The 14,808-nt window shown below is 47.9% G+C and overlaps 1 protein-coding gene across 1 annotated transcript in view; it reads right to left on the bottom strand.

Moving 5' to 3' along the window:
* Mycbpap (MYCBP associated protein) overlaps positions 1–5,697 on the bottom strand; it is a 29,580-nt gene extending 23,883 nt beyond the window's left edge. The window contains exon 1 of the mRNA XM_050156792.1: positions 5,547–5,697. Coding sequence (XP_050012749.1) covers positions 5,547–5,697 — 151 coding nt within the window. The remainder of the gene's footprint in view (positions 1–5,546) is intronic.
* Positions 5,698–14,808: the final 9,111 nt, after the last annotated feature.

Here is a 14,808-nt window from a genome sequence, read left to right on the forward strand (position 1 = left end):
AAAGAAAAACCCAGAGCTCTAATGCATTCTGGAATTACCTGGTTTGTTTCTGAGGTTGGACCCCTCACAAGGGCCAGGATTTTACTGCAAGCTCGTCTAGATCTTGCACCCCATGACTGACACATGCTCCAAGGGCACCCTCCTGCTCCCTTATAATCCCACAAAGTCTTCCAGGGACACTTAGGGGGCACTTAGGATATACCAGGTAAATGCTCTGTGACCTGGGCCCTGCAGGAGCAGGCTCTGGGATGCAGATAAGAGTGAACGGCCATAAGGGGCCTACGTGCTGGTGAGATTTCCTTCCTCTCCAGGAACTGTGTAGAAAGGAGGAGTAATGGAGAAGGAAGAGCTTCTAGCCGCAAACGCAGGCTCACCATCAATGACCTTTATGACAACCTAAGGAAGTCTCATGGGTTTTTCTTTTTCCTTTTAAAGACATGATTTCTTTAACCCGTGTTATGCTTAAACTTAGTCCTACAGCAAAGGATCCTGATGCTTCTGTCTTCCCACAAACGCGGAGACCACAGATGTGCTGGCTCTCCAAGCGTGGGTAAAGGTGGTTTTGTGTTCCAACACTGGAGATTGAACCCAGGGCCTTGCTGCACCCTAGGCAAGGGTTCTGCCACTGACCTATAACGCAGCCAAGGGAAGGCATGTAGGTACCAGACAGGTAGTCATTTCAATTACGTAATGTTTAAGAAAACAGCCCTTTTGGAACGTGGTGGGCTCTCCATCTTCTGCTCATGGTGGTGAGAGCTGTAGAACAGGGGATCTAAAGAAGACACAACTCCCTACTTAGGAGGTTAAAGCAAGTGAATCAAAAGTTCAAGGTCATCCTCAACTACATAGAAAATATTAGATCTGCATGGGCTAAAATCCTGTTAAGAAAAAAAAATCAAAAGAATGGAGAGAAAGAGGGGGCTGGAGAGATGGCTGAGAAAGAAAGGAGACAAAAAAACCCATCTGGGTTGGTTAAAGCAACTGGTGCATCGATTTTGTCGTGGTCAGCATTTCTGGCAAGCAGTTTTCCAGGTGTGTCTTTTTCCCCTAAACTCGGGACTAGGGAGTGCTCCGGAAGGGAGGGTGTGTGCATTCCTAACTATCTTTATTGGTGTAGTTAACCAGCAAGAAACAGAGCAAAGAGGAACCAACAGAAACTTCTGAGAAGGGTCTCCGTGTTGGGGGACTCCTGTGTGTTTTCAGTCAAGCTAATGACAGCGGGAGGGGAGGGTATCAAAATGCCACATGTACCCTACAGACATGTGCAACTACTACTTGTCGATCAAAAATAAAACTCACAAGGACTGATGGTGCATGTAGAATAACACTGGTGAGAAGAAGGCAAAAGAATATTGAGTTCGAGGCCATCCTAAGCTATGTAAGTGAGTTTCAGGGCAGCCTAGGCGATGTAGTTTGGCCCTATCTCAAAAGAATAAAATACAACTTAAAAAATTTGAGTATGCAGATCTAATGAAGTTCAGGTCAAGGTCAATGCAGGGTATCACCTGGAGAAAGAATGTCCCTCTGAGGCAGTCAGCTAAGAACCCTCCTTCCTAGCAAACAGCAAGCTGTTTTTTTAGCAGGGTGGGTGGGTTCCAGACAGCCTTGGCTGTCCTGGAACTAGCACAAGCTTTTTCTTAAATGGAGACAAGACCATTTCCTCCCAAGGTTACTTTTGAAGCTCTACACAGCATGGGGGTGTGGGAGTGTGGGGGTGTGGGGGTGTGGGGCTGTGGGTGTGGGGTGGGGGTGGAGTACAAAATGCACTCTAGATGCTTGGGAGTTCACGGAGAGAAAGACAAACATTCTTGTAGTCCCAGTCCTGCTGGAAGGCCTTTTCTGTTTGTGGAGCCACAGGGCTTGTGGGTAGCCTGGCTGGGAGGTTTCAGTGGGATCAAAGGACAGAGGAAGGCAGGGTGCTCAGTCAGGCCAGTGGGCAGGTGCCTGGGCTCCGCCCAAGTAACCTTCCATGGTCCTCCCTCCCTTTGCACCCCATGAAAGTGTTGGACTAGACCAGGGCTCCTTAACCTTTTGAGAATCTGATCAAAGTCAAAAGCCTTCTCCTCGGAAATGTGCATTTGATTTTCTTCAATGTGACTAAACAGGGCTGACATAAAATTTGCCATTGTAACCTGCACAGTTTGGTGGCGTTTAGTACAGTCACTACACGGGGTAAATCTAAAATACGTCCATTCTCCAGATGGAAACCCTGAATTAATTCACCATGCACCTACCTCACCTTTTCTTCTCTTCCAGACCCTAGCGGCCACAGACTATTTTCTGCCTAAATGCTTTGCCTGTTCTGGAGGTTGCGTGTAAACGGAATCACACGCTCTCGCTGTTTTGTTTAGCAGGTAGTTCCTTCTGTGCCATGGCTGAACAGTGCTCCATTGGATACAACATTTTGATCATCCATTCATCTGCACACTTACTTTTATTTTTATTGAGATTAAACAGTTATTAAGTTTGTTAGGTGTACTTTGAACTTACTTTGTGAGTTACCTTTTCTTATTCCTTTTTTATGATTATTCTGTCATACAGTACCTCCTGACTACAGCTTCTGCTCCCTCTGCTCCTCCCAGGTCCCCTGCCACTTGTCCTCTCCCCAGATGCACTCCTCACCCTGTCTTCCCCAGAAAAAAGCAGGCTTCCCAGGGACATCAACTGAACATGGCATAACAAGATACAACAATACCAGGCACAAACTTTCACATCAAGGCTGGGCGAAGCAACTCAGAAGGAGGAAAAGAGTCCCAAGAACAGGCAAAAAAGAGTCAGATACCCCCACTGCCACTCTCAGGAGCCCCACAAAAACACCAAGCCAACAACCACAACATAAATGCCGAGGACCTAGCGCAGACCCATTTAGGTTCTGAGATGGTCACTTCGGTCTCTGTGAGCCATGAGTTCTGTTTTGTTAATTCTGTGGATGTACTCTCTGATGTACTTGACACCTCTGGCTCCCACAATTCCTCCTCCCCAATTTCTCGGGATTCCCTGAGCTCCCACTGTGTGTCAGAGACCTCCACCTGGGCTCTCTCTTCCTAATGTTTGGCTCTGGTCTCTGCAGCTATCCCTATCAGCTGCCTGAGGATGCCTCTCTGATGATGGCTGGGCTAGACACTGATCTGAGAGTATAGGAGAACATCATTAAGAATCATTTCATTGATTTTTTTTGATTATCTGTTTATCTGCACATTTATTTTTTATTATTTTTCAATTACGTTTCTTTCTTTTCTTCTTCTCCTCCTTCCCCTTCTCTTCTTTCTTCTTCTTTGGCTTTTCATGACAGGGTTTCTCTGTAAAGTCCTAGCTGTTTTGGAACTCACTCTGTAGACCAGGCTGGCCTCAAACTCACAGAGTTCTGCCTACCTCTGCCTCCCGAGTGCTGGTATTAAAGCCGTGTGTCACCACCGCCCAGTTCATTTATTTCTTGTGTGTATGTATGTGTGTGGGCACACGTGACGCTGCTCACGTGTGGAGGCCAGAGGACTACCTGCAGGAATCACTTTTCTCCCTCCACTAGGTGGGACCCAGGGATCAAACTCAGGTCATCAGGCTTTATGGCCACTGCCTTTATCCCTCTGAACAGGCCCCATGTTTAATTTTGCACGTGATCTCCCAACCATAGGGATTCCCTGAAGCTCATCCCTGTACTTCTGGGTGGGGGTAGGATAAGGTCAGTGTCCCTTGGAGCTAGATCTGAGTGTCCTAAAAACAGATCGTAACCAGGCTATGGTGGCGCACACCTTTGATCCCAGTATTCGGGAGGCAGAGGCAGGCGGATCTCTGTGAGTCTGAGATCAGCCTGGTCTATAGAGTGAGTTCCAGGACAGCCAGGGCTACACAGAGAAACCCTGTCTCAAAACAAAACAAAACAAAACAAAACCAACCAACCAACCAAACAAACAAACAAACAAACAAACAAACAAACAGAAAAGCAGATTACGCGTGCTGGGAAGAGGGGCGGACGTGATTGAGTGTGTCATGAGTGTGTCAGGAGAGCTGCAGAAGGAGGGGCTTTAGAGGACACAGCTGGAGGTGGGCTAACCGGGAAGAGTGCAGAAGACAGGAGTGGTGGCCGCACTCTGGTACACAACAGGTACCAAAGCCCAGAAGGAGGAAGTGAGGACACGCCAGTTAAAGACACAGCAGCATTATTTAGCCAGGGAGGCTCCTTCAGCAGGCAGCAACCCTGAGCGGTTTCCTCCAGCCCAGGGAGGGGGAGCTGGTGACTGGGTTTCCAGATGATGTACAGACTTGCTTCATGTCCCTGTTTATTTCCACCCAGCCAAGTGCAAAATATTTTTGTCAGCTACTCTTTCCAGAGGTTAAACAGCCTCCCTGGATAGAGATCCACCCAAGAGCATCATTAATTTCCCGGGGACAGTCACCTCCCAAAGCCTGAGCCGGGGTAGGCTGACCTCAAGCCTTTCACAGATGGCTTGCCCTCTGGCTCCCCACTTCTGTCACCCCCTGGTTATCCCCAAGCCTCCCTACAGCTGGCCACCCACACACAGAGCTTACTTGTTCTCTACAGCTGGCCTCACATCTGGCTGCCACCCTCGTGGAAGTTGACATCAGGCCATTACCTCCTTACTGTACCCGTGCTTGGCTGCTACTCAGTAGGAACCTTACACCAGTCTCAGCCCTGAAGACAGCTGGACACCGTTTCCAGGGTGGACTTACTCTGGCCTCAGAGATGACACACTGGCCACTACTCCCGGGCTCAAATTCCTTTTCTCCCTTCCTCTCTCTCTCTCCTTTAAACAAGGTTTTGCTATGTAGCTCCAGGCTGATTCTGAACTAGCCTTGTAGTCCAGGCTGGCCTCAAACCCCAGGTGACTCTGGCTTAGCTTCCTCAGAACTGGGATTACAGATAAGGGCCACCATGCCAGAATCCTTTTGGGGGACCACCTAGAGTGAGCGTGAGGCTCATGGACCGCCTGTCCCTACCTGAGCTTTAGAGCTGGGGGCACTGTGCACCCCAAGATTGCTGTCCCCTCCCCTCCCATTCCACGGGCCAGTTCTGTTCACTTATCACATGCCCTTCCACGGGTCCCATCTCCTTCCACGGCGGCAGATGTGCCAGGGAACGGGGCCCTGCTTTCAGATGCAGCGTAACCCAGTTCCTGGAATAGGATAGCACACGAAGACCATCGTGGTAGGTGGGGTGGGGGAGAGGTGCTCAGAGAGGCATCGGGAGGTTCCATGGCAGCTTCCCCTGGCATCTGTGGGATCTGTGGGGCCGGGAGAGCTCTTCTCCCACGCAGTAGTAGCACCCAAGGCAAAACCATAAACCACACTGGAATGATTATGAGATTCTCACTAAGCCTTTTCTAAGAAGAAGTGTGCTCCTGGCAAACAGGGTTCCAGCCTCAGCTGCTGTGGAGGACATGCCCCAGACGGATGGACACTAAGTTCTGGGGCTCTATGCCAAGGATATCCACACAAAAAAAATCATCTCTGCCCACATCCCACCCTCCACCCTCCTAGTTTCAGGACTGCCTGCTAAGGACACATCTAGGCCGTAGGAACAGGCTCACTTTGGGAAGTTTTGTCCTCCAGGTTGTCAGGTGCCTGAGGGGTCCCCCCTGATGCAGGCACCAAGAGCACATTGCTCTGGAAGAGAAGGTCTGGGAACTGTGAGTGGGGAAACCGAATCAAAACTTCTAAAATCCTTATAGGATGTCGCATAGTGATAGTGTTTGCCCAGCACACACTAGGCTCTAAGTTCTATCTCCAGTACTGGGAAAAAAAAAAAAAGAAGCATCATTAATTTGGGGGCTGATGGGTAAGACTTTGTTGGTGGATCGCTTATTTGGCACGCAAGAAGCCTTGGCTGTCATTCCTGAGCTGCACAAAGCTGGCTGTGGTCTCAGCGCTGTTGTTCTCGGCTACATAGTGAGTTCGAGACTAGCCTGGGCTACACGAGACCCTGTCTCAGAATTGAATACATAAAAAAGTCTTGGAGTCAGGGAGATGGCAGTGGGTAAAGGCAGGTGCTGCCGCAGCTGAGGGCCTGGTCCACTCCCTGGACTACACACGGTGAAAGGAGAGAACCGGCCACTGCCCATTGCCCTCGGCTCTCCTGGGGTGTAAGCAACACACACAATGAATCGATGAAATTAAAAAAAAATGAACTGGGCATGGTGCCATACACCTTTAAACCCCGCACTTGGGAGGTAGAGACAGGAGAATTTCTGTGAGTTCCAGGCTAGCCTGACCTACACAGTGAGACCCTGCTTCAAAATAAATAAGTAAATATTTAGAGAAAATGAAATAATAAAAGCTCTGAACCTGAGCCTCTCTGTGTCTGTGTGACCTGGCCCAGTGTGTCCCCTGAGTGCTACTCCCTGCCTTACAGTGTAGGCTCAGTACTTATTTCATTGAGTCCCCAGGATCAGTTCAAGGAGAGGAAAAAAGGGTCACACAGAAGTTCTCTAAACCCCGTACAGATGAGAAGGATTACAGCTAAGGCCCAGCACACTCAGCCCCACTAGAACACTGCTCTCTTAAGCAGCCTGTGGACTTCCCAGAGAAGCGCCTGTCTTAACTGCAGGAAACTGTGAAGGTGTTCCATTGTATAGCAGAAGGGACTTGTCGGCTGTGATTAAGGATCCTGAGATCTGGAGATTATCCCAGATTACCCACTGACCCTTTTAATCACAAACTCATTAGAGAAGGAGGGAGAAGAGTCAGGGCCGGAGAGGGTGGGGCGGTGGTGCCAGCATGCTGTGGTCGCCCAGGGCCAGGAAAAGCCACAGACTGAAGTTGAAGTAGGCCAGAACAAATTCTTCCTAGAGCCCCAGGAGGAGCACAGCTCTGTTGACAACTTGAGCTAACCACTGCAGACCTTTGACCTCTGGTTGCTAGATAAGGCATTGTGTTGTCTTAAGCCATAGTTCATGGGCATTTGTTATGGCAGCAGTAAGAACTACCTTAAGACACCAGGCAAAGTGCTGCCGGCCTGTAATCCTAGCTCTTGGTGGCAGCCGCAGGAGGATCAGGGTTTCAAAGTCATTCTCAACTATATAACCAGTTTGAGGCCGACTTGGATCACATGAACCCTTGTCTCAAAATCAATAAGACAAAATAATCTTAGGCCTGGAGAGATGGCTCATGAGTTAAGAGCACTTACTGCTGTTAAAGAGGAGCTGGTTCCCAGCATCCTCTGGGCGGCTCACAACAGTCTGCAACTTCATTTCCAGGGGCTCTCATTCCTGGCTCTGGCCTCCCCTGGTTTCTGCACACATGTGGTACATAACTCATGCAGGAGCAGGCCCACACATGTACACAAAATAAAAGCAAATCTTTAAGAAATAACAAATCTTTAAGAAATAATAATCTAGGAGCTGGAGAGATGGTTCAAAGGTTAAGAGCACTGGCTGATCTTCCAAAGGTCCTGAGTTCAATTCCCAGCAACCACATGGTGGCTCACAACCATCTGCAATGAGAGCTGGTGCCCTCTTCTGGTGTGCAGACATCCATGCAGACAGAATGCTGTATACATAATAAATAATTTTAAAAAACAACAACAATAATCTAGCCAGGCAGTAGTGGTGCACACCTTTAATTCCAGCACTCAGGAGGCAGAGGCAGGTGGATCTCTGTGAGTTCAAGGCCAGCCTGGTCTACAAGAGTTAGTTCCAGGACAGTTAGGACTGTTACACAGAGAACTCTGTCTCAAAATAAAACAAAACAAAACAAAAAGCAACAAAAACAAAGCAAACAAACAAATAAATAATAATCTTAGGCCTAGCGAGATGGCTCAGCAGTTGAGAACACTGGCTGCTCTTCCAGAGGACCCAACATTCAATTCCCAGCACCCATATGGTAGCTCACAAATATCTTTAACTCCAATTTCAGGGAATCTGACACCCTCTTCTGGCCTCCTAACCTAGGCACACATGGCACATAGACATATGCAGGCAAAGCACCCATACACATAAAACATGTAAATAAAAATTTTAAAATAGTAGCAAAATAGTCTCTAAAGGCCACACCCTATTTTGATGATGTTTCTTTGTCCCTCTCTGGACTAGCCCATGAATTTAGAGGAGTTTACCCTAAATGGCTGACATTTCCTAGGGCTACCATGGATCTAGAGTTTACCCTGATGGCTGACATTTCCCCTAGGGTTACCATGGACTCAACGGTCTCATAGCACTTGATGTGCACTGATTCCTTTTTTAAAAAACAATTAGATAATTTACAAACATTTTATATTGACCATTTAAAGAGTATAGTCCAGTATTTTTTTTAGTTCATTCACGAGGTTGATGACTGTCACTACGATCCAGTTCTAGAGCATCCCCATCACCTCCAAAGGAAGCCTTATACCCATTAGTCATTCCCTAGCCTTCTTCCAACCTACTCTCCCCAAACCACTAATCTGTCTCTGTGAATGTGCCTATCCTAGACATTCCATATATGTGAAATCATACATACGTGACCTGTTGTCTTTGTAATATGTTCAAGGTCCATCCACAAAGTACGTACTTCATCTACGTTCTTTAAATTGCATTTGTGTGTGTGTGTGTGTACATTCCACAGCCACATGTGGAGGTCAAAGAACAACTTGTAGGAGTTAGCTCTCTCCTATGATGTGGGTCCCCAGGGCCTGAACTCAGGTCATTAGGCTTGGGGGCAAGTACCTTTCCCGGCTAAGTCATCTCAAAGGCCCTATTTTATCTCTTTTTATTGCTGAATGATATTCCATTATATGAATTCACTACATTTTATTATTTGTCCATTCATTAGTTGAGGACTTGTGGCTATCACAACAATACTGTTGTGAACATTTGGGCACAAGTCTGTGTGTGATTGTGTGTTTTCATTCTCTTGGGTGTATGCCCAGAAATAAAATTGTGAGTTTTTATGGTAACTATAAGTTTAACTTTACTCATTTATCCATCCATCCATCCATCCATCCATCCATCCATCCATCCATCCATCCATCTATCCATCCGAGACAGGGGCTCAAATGTAGCTTAGACTGACCTTGAACTCATTTTGTGGTCAAGAATGACCCTGAACTTCTGCTCCTCTTGCCTGCACCTCCCCAGTGCTTGGCTCACAGGTGCTGGGGTTTGAACTTAGGGCCCCAAGCATACTAGGTATGTGCTCTATGGACTGAGCCACTTCCACAGCCCTAGGCTTAACTTTCTGAGGAACTGCAAGACTGCTTCCCACTGCAGCCACTCCTTCTCTGGGAGTGTGTGTCCCCCCAGTTTCTACACATCCCCCTATCACTATTTCCCTTTTCCATGTGTGGCTGTGTTCTCTCACTAAGTTAAATCCTAAGATCTCATTTTCCTTGTTTTTGGTTTTGGTTGTTCAAGACAGGGTTTCTCAGTAGCTATGGAGCCTGTCCTGGAACTTCCTCTGTAGACCAGGCTGCCTCTGTCTCTAGCGTGCTGGGATTAAAGGTGTGTGCCACCATCACCCTGTGTTTGTTTTTTTAATGAAACAGACGATAACCATCCTACTGGGTTTGCAGCGGTATCTCACTGTGTTTTGACTTCCAGCTCTGCCCAGTGATGCTGAATGAGGAACATATTTTCATGTGTTTTCTAATTTGAAGAACAGTATACTCAAATCCTTTGTCCATTTTTTAATCTGATTGCTTGTATGTCGAGTTGTAGGAGTTCTTTTTGTGATTAGTGCGTCTCCAGATTTATGTTTAGCAAATATCTTCTCCCTTCTTGAGTTTTCCTCTTCCTCCTCTACCAATGCTGTTGCTGTTTTGCCTTTGTCCTGACCTCAAGGTTTTACTGTCTCAGCATACCAGGTGCTGGGATGACAGGTATGCGACACCTTAACCAACTTCTTACTTTGTTTACATTGTTCTTTTCCTTTGGTTTTTTGAGACAGGGTTTTTCCGCACAACGGCCCTAGCTGTCCTGGAACTCACTCTGTAGACCAGGCTAACCTCGAACTCACAGAGATCCGCCTGCCTCTGCCTCCCGAGTGCTGAGATTAAAGGTGTGCAACCACTGACCAGCTTGTCTGCCTCTTTAGAGACAAAGTTTAACTGTTGAACCCTGGTTGGCATGGTACTCTCTATATCGTTTTGCCTGACCTCAAAAAACTCCTATTTATCTTGACTTCCTATCTTTTAAAAAAAATTATTTTATTTTTAATTATGTGTTGGGGTGGTGATGATGTACTGTGATGATGGCAGATGCCCGTTGAGGCCAGAAGAGGGCGTCAGATCCCCTGGACTGGAGTTACAGGCAGTTGTGAATCACCAGGTGTGGGTGCCGGGAATGGAACTCAGGCCCCTGGAAGAGCAGTATGTGTTCTCAACAAAGGAGCCCTCTCTCCCACCCCTACTGTTCATTATTATTAATCTGAAGGTGGTTGGGAAAAGGGGGATTTCCATGACAACTTCCTTAATGACAAAAAGCTGAGACCCCGCCTACCTTTAAGCCTTCATCAGTGCTGCCAGGGCTCAGGGTTCTGGGGTTTTAATTACAAGAAAGCTCAGCAAAACACTCGCCTGTGTGAGCTGGGCAGGTTCCAGGGCCGCTGTCAGTCTTTCTTGTCAGACTTTGGGGGCCACCAGACCCCAAATAACGACACAGAGACATATTATTAATTGTGAAAGCTTGGCTTTAGCTTAGGCTGTTCCCAACTAGCTCTTATAACTTAATTTAATCAGTTTCTATTAATATATGTTTTGCCTTATCTCTCCTTCATTCTGTACACTGGATTTGCTTTAGTCTCACTGGTGAAATCTGCCTAGTGCCAGATTCTAACCTGGAGTTCCTAGCTCTGCCGGAAGTCCCGCCTAACCTCTCCTGCCTAGCTATTGGCCATTCAGCTCTTTATTAAACCAATCAGAATAAAACAATGACATATTTTCCACACAGTATGATCAAATATGCCGTAAAAGAGGGCAGCCCCAGGCTGAGTTAGAAAGACCTGAAGTCTCTAGAAGGGAACCAACAGAGACAAAATCCAGAGATTCAGGAAAGGGAAGGCAGGTCCTGAGGCACCTCAGGTGTCAGGAGTCTGGGAGGCTGATGGGGGTGGTCCCTGCTTGGATTGACCTGCCACCAGAGAAATGGGTCCATTCCTGTCAGGCCTGTTGAGGGAAGGGAAGGACACAAATGGGAGGAGTCACACAGGCAGGTGCCCTGTGCCTAGAGGCTGCCCATCACCTGGTGGCACACACCCTTTCAGATACCCAGGACACAACAAGTTCTCCACTGAGCCAGGAAGAAAAATTTTCCAGGTGCCCTGGGTCCCGGGTGACAGGGAAATGACAGAGCTGTGTGTTGTCAGACACCAGGAATTCCAGCTGTAGACCTGCATTCCCTAAGGCCACTATGCCTGAATACAGCGAAAAGTCATTAACAGGCTGTCCCCAAATCTCTGGCATCTTGACTGTTTTCATTTAAAGGCCTTTGAGAAGGGCAGGTGCAAGAGCACTTTGACCTCCCTTGTTCTTTTTAAATTTCTTTTTTGTTTGTTTGTTTTGTTTCTCTGTGTAACAGCTTTGATTGTTCTGGAACTCACTTAGTAGACCAGGCTGGCTTTGAACTCACAGAGATCCACCTGCCTCTGCCTTCCATGTGCTGGGATTAAAGGTGTACAACCTTCCTTGCTCTTAAAAGCAGCAGGTGAGGGATTAGCTCAGCAGTAGAATGTTTGGCTAGCACGCAGGAGACCTGAGGCTCATCCTCAGCACTAGGAAGAAAAGGAAAAAACAGTTGAAATTCCTGTTTGAGCCAGGCGTAGTGACACACACCTGAACAGCACTCTAGAGACTGAGGCAGGAGGATTGATCATCCAAGGCTACATAGTGAGACCTGGTCTTTAAAGGATAAAATGTCCCTCTGTTGCAGAAGGATCATTCTCACCCTCTAAGCTGGGAAACCTGTGCAAACCTCCGCCAACTCAGGCTTAGCATCCTCGTTGCTTCCCCACCCAGCTCACTCTTAGCCTTATCACGTTTTCCTAATTGACTACTTTGGTCTAATTCAATCCTGAGTCTTTGGGCCTTCAGGTTCTTAGGCCTTCTCCCGTGCCACGTTAAGCTGGTATTACTTTGTCTGCCTTCTCCTATTATCCTGCCTTATGTCAGTTTAATTCTCAGACCCAGCCCACAGACCTCAGGACAGGCTTTTCCTCCGCTACAGCTGTAAAGACGATGAAAACACTGACAGAGGTGTCCTCCGCACGTGATCCGGCATTTACACAAGGAACAGCTCCAGGCTCTTTCCACCCACCCATCCATCACTGTCACCCTTGCAACAGCTTTGGAGGAAGGTCCTGTCCCTGCTTCCACCAGTGAGCACGTCCAGACTCCCAGGATGAGTGGCTTCCCTCAGAGGACCCAGCTGCCGAGTAACTGGCCTCCCCCAGGAGTGTGGCAGTTCCCCCAACTGCTGGGGAGGCAGTGATCAGGGATGCTTCTCAGGCTGGATTCCAAGCAAGGGCTCCGACAAAGAGGAAGAGACAGGGCTACCAGCTCCTAGCAGTCATGGCTGCCGGCTGCTCTCACTGACTACTCCTAGACTGGGCAGGAAGCCATTGAAGATCTTGGCTTCCTTGTGACTGTGTGGAGGTCTGGATTCTTGGGATCTGATGGGGCAGATGTGAAAGTACATCTTATGGAGCCCCTGGAGCATAGACAAATTGGAGGACCTGGGGCTGCTCCAACTCCTTCACTAGCCAGGAAACCTGAAATTCATTCAGAGTGAAGAGCCCTTCCTAGGTACATAGGTGGGAAATGACGGAAGGGAATTCGGACCCAGCTGAACCTATCCATCAACAGTAGTCTTTCCTGGGAAGAGAGAGCCAACTTAAGCGCTGCCTTCCCCTAGAGTTAGAATGGACATATGAGCCTGAGACTGGCAGAAAAAGTCACAAGGCAACAACAGATGGACTCAACTATATAAATATAGTTGAAATTTCTAGAAAACCCACTTCCAAAGGAGTAAGACTTCATGAGGGATAAAAAGAGTAGCACTGAGACAAGCATGACTATAAATTCCAGCTCTTGGGAGGCAGAGGCGGGAGGATCTTGAGTTTAATGTCAGCCTCAGCAACACAGTAAGAGTCTGTCTCCAAACATACAAACAAAACAATATTGCAGCATATTGGAAGCAATATTGCAACAAGTAAAGCAGAGTTAATATATTTGTAATTATCTATCTGCCTACCATTGTCTATCTAGCTAGATATTCCGCCCAGCTGCATCAAGAAGGCATTGCTTAGGGCTGAGGCTGGAGTCCAGTTGATGGTGTGCTTGCCTTCATACATATACAAGCCTTGATGTATATACCATCAAACAGAGACAAAGCCTTGGGGCTCAGATGATCTTTGGTACCACACAAACCAGGCATGGTAGCCACACCTATAATCCCAGCACTGCGGAGGCGGAGACATAAGAATTAGAAATCCAAGACCATCCTCAGCTACTTAGCTAGTTTGATACTACACTAGATTACATGAGACCCTGTCTCAAAACCAACCCACCAGGCCCAGCGATAGTGGCGCACACCTTCAGTCCCAGCACTTGGGAGGCAGAGGCAGGCGATCTCAGTGAGTTCAAGGCCAGCCTGGTCTAGGGAGTGATGAGTTCCAAGGCAGCCAGGACTGTAACACAGAGAAACCCTGTCTCAGAAAAAAAGAAAAAAAAAAAACTAAACCAAAACACAACACAACAACAAAAACAAATGAACAAACAAAAAACCCTACCAACCCCCAAACAAAACAGTCACAAAGGCTCAGTTCTTCTGCTGTTCTTCTTTGTCTCTCTTCACTTCCAGAAACACAGCCACTCGTGTTGCTGTCTCTGATGTGTCACCAGTGGAATGACAATGCCCAACCATCAGCACCAGAGAAAGGTAAAGAAACACAAGCAGTGTTCTTCTGCCTGAGTCAGAACAAGGACGCCATCCGGGAGGCCCTCATGGCGACGCAGGGCAGATAGTGGATGCCCACCCCGCCACAGAAGCCAGACCAGGGCCGCCATCACACTCTCCATGATGCAGCCTACAAGATGAAGGACAAGAAATAGGACCCGGTGCTCACCCTTTGGCCCTCTGAGAATGTACACTTTAAGACCAAAATGGTCAATGCAGCCATCAAAGAGAATCTAGGGGAGTCTGGAGAGGTGGCACAGCGATTAAGAGCAGGCTCTACTTTTGCAGGACTCAAGCTGGTTCCCAGCACTCACATCGGGTGGCTCCCAAGTGCCTGGAATTCCAGGACCAGGGGTTCTGTGTCCTCCAGGGGCATCTGCACTTGTGTGCACATACCCCCACGCAGACACAAGGTATACATAATTAAAAATAAATATGAAGAATGGAAAGGAAGAGGAGGAGAAGGAGGAGGTGATGAGGGGTGGTGGTGGTGCTGGCAGCGGCGGCGGCAGCCAGCAGCAGCACACAGACCTCAAACGTGACTTCCAGATGAACTAGAGCATGTGGCATCCCAGACCTGCCCCCTTCTCGCCAGACCAGAGAGGCTGAGGAAAGGGATCCTACAGGGAGTGGAGGGGGCAATCCCTTGATCCCATTTGCCAAACTATCCCTCCTACCTCCTGTACTGTCTTCCGCGTGCTATTCTAAATGGCTTTGTCTTTTAGTTCCTCTTGGTTTTGGAGCCAACCATGGCTCCCTTAAGGAACCCAGCTGGGGGTGGCTGGATTTTCTAAGGGTACCCTACTTCTCAACCTCTGTCCCCCGCCTTGTCCTCCGCTATCATCTTAATCTCAAAAATGTGCCTGTCTGTTCAGTTCTGGTGTAAACTGATGCTGTGGAAACCCACATCTCCCCAGTTCTCTTCTCG

The sequence above is a fragment of the Alexandromys fortis genome, unplaced genomic scaffold (assembly GCF_014885135.2).
Source record: "Alexandromys fortis isolate MF-2015 unplaced genomic scaffold, M_Fortis_MF-2015_v1.1 scaffold_31, whole genome shotgun sequence".
Classification (NCBI taxonomy): domain Eukaryota; kingdom Metazoa; phylum Chordata; class Mammalia; order Rodentia; family Cricetidae; genus Alexandromys; species Alexandromys fortis.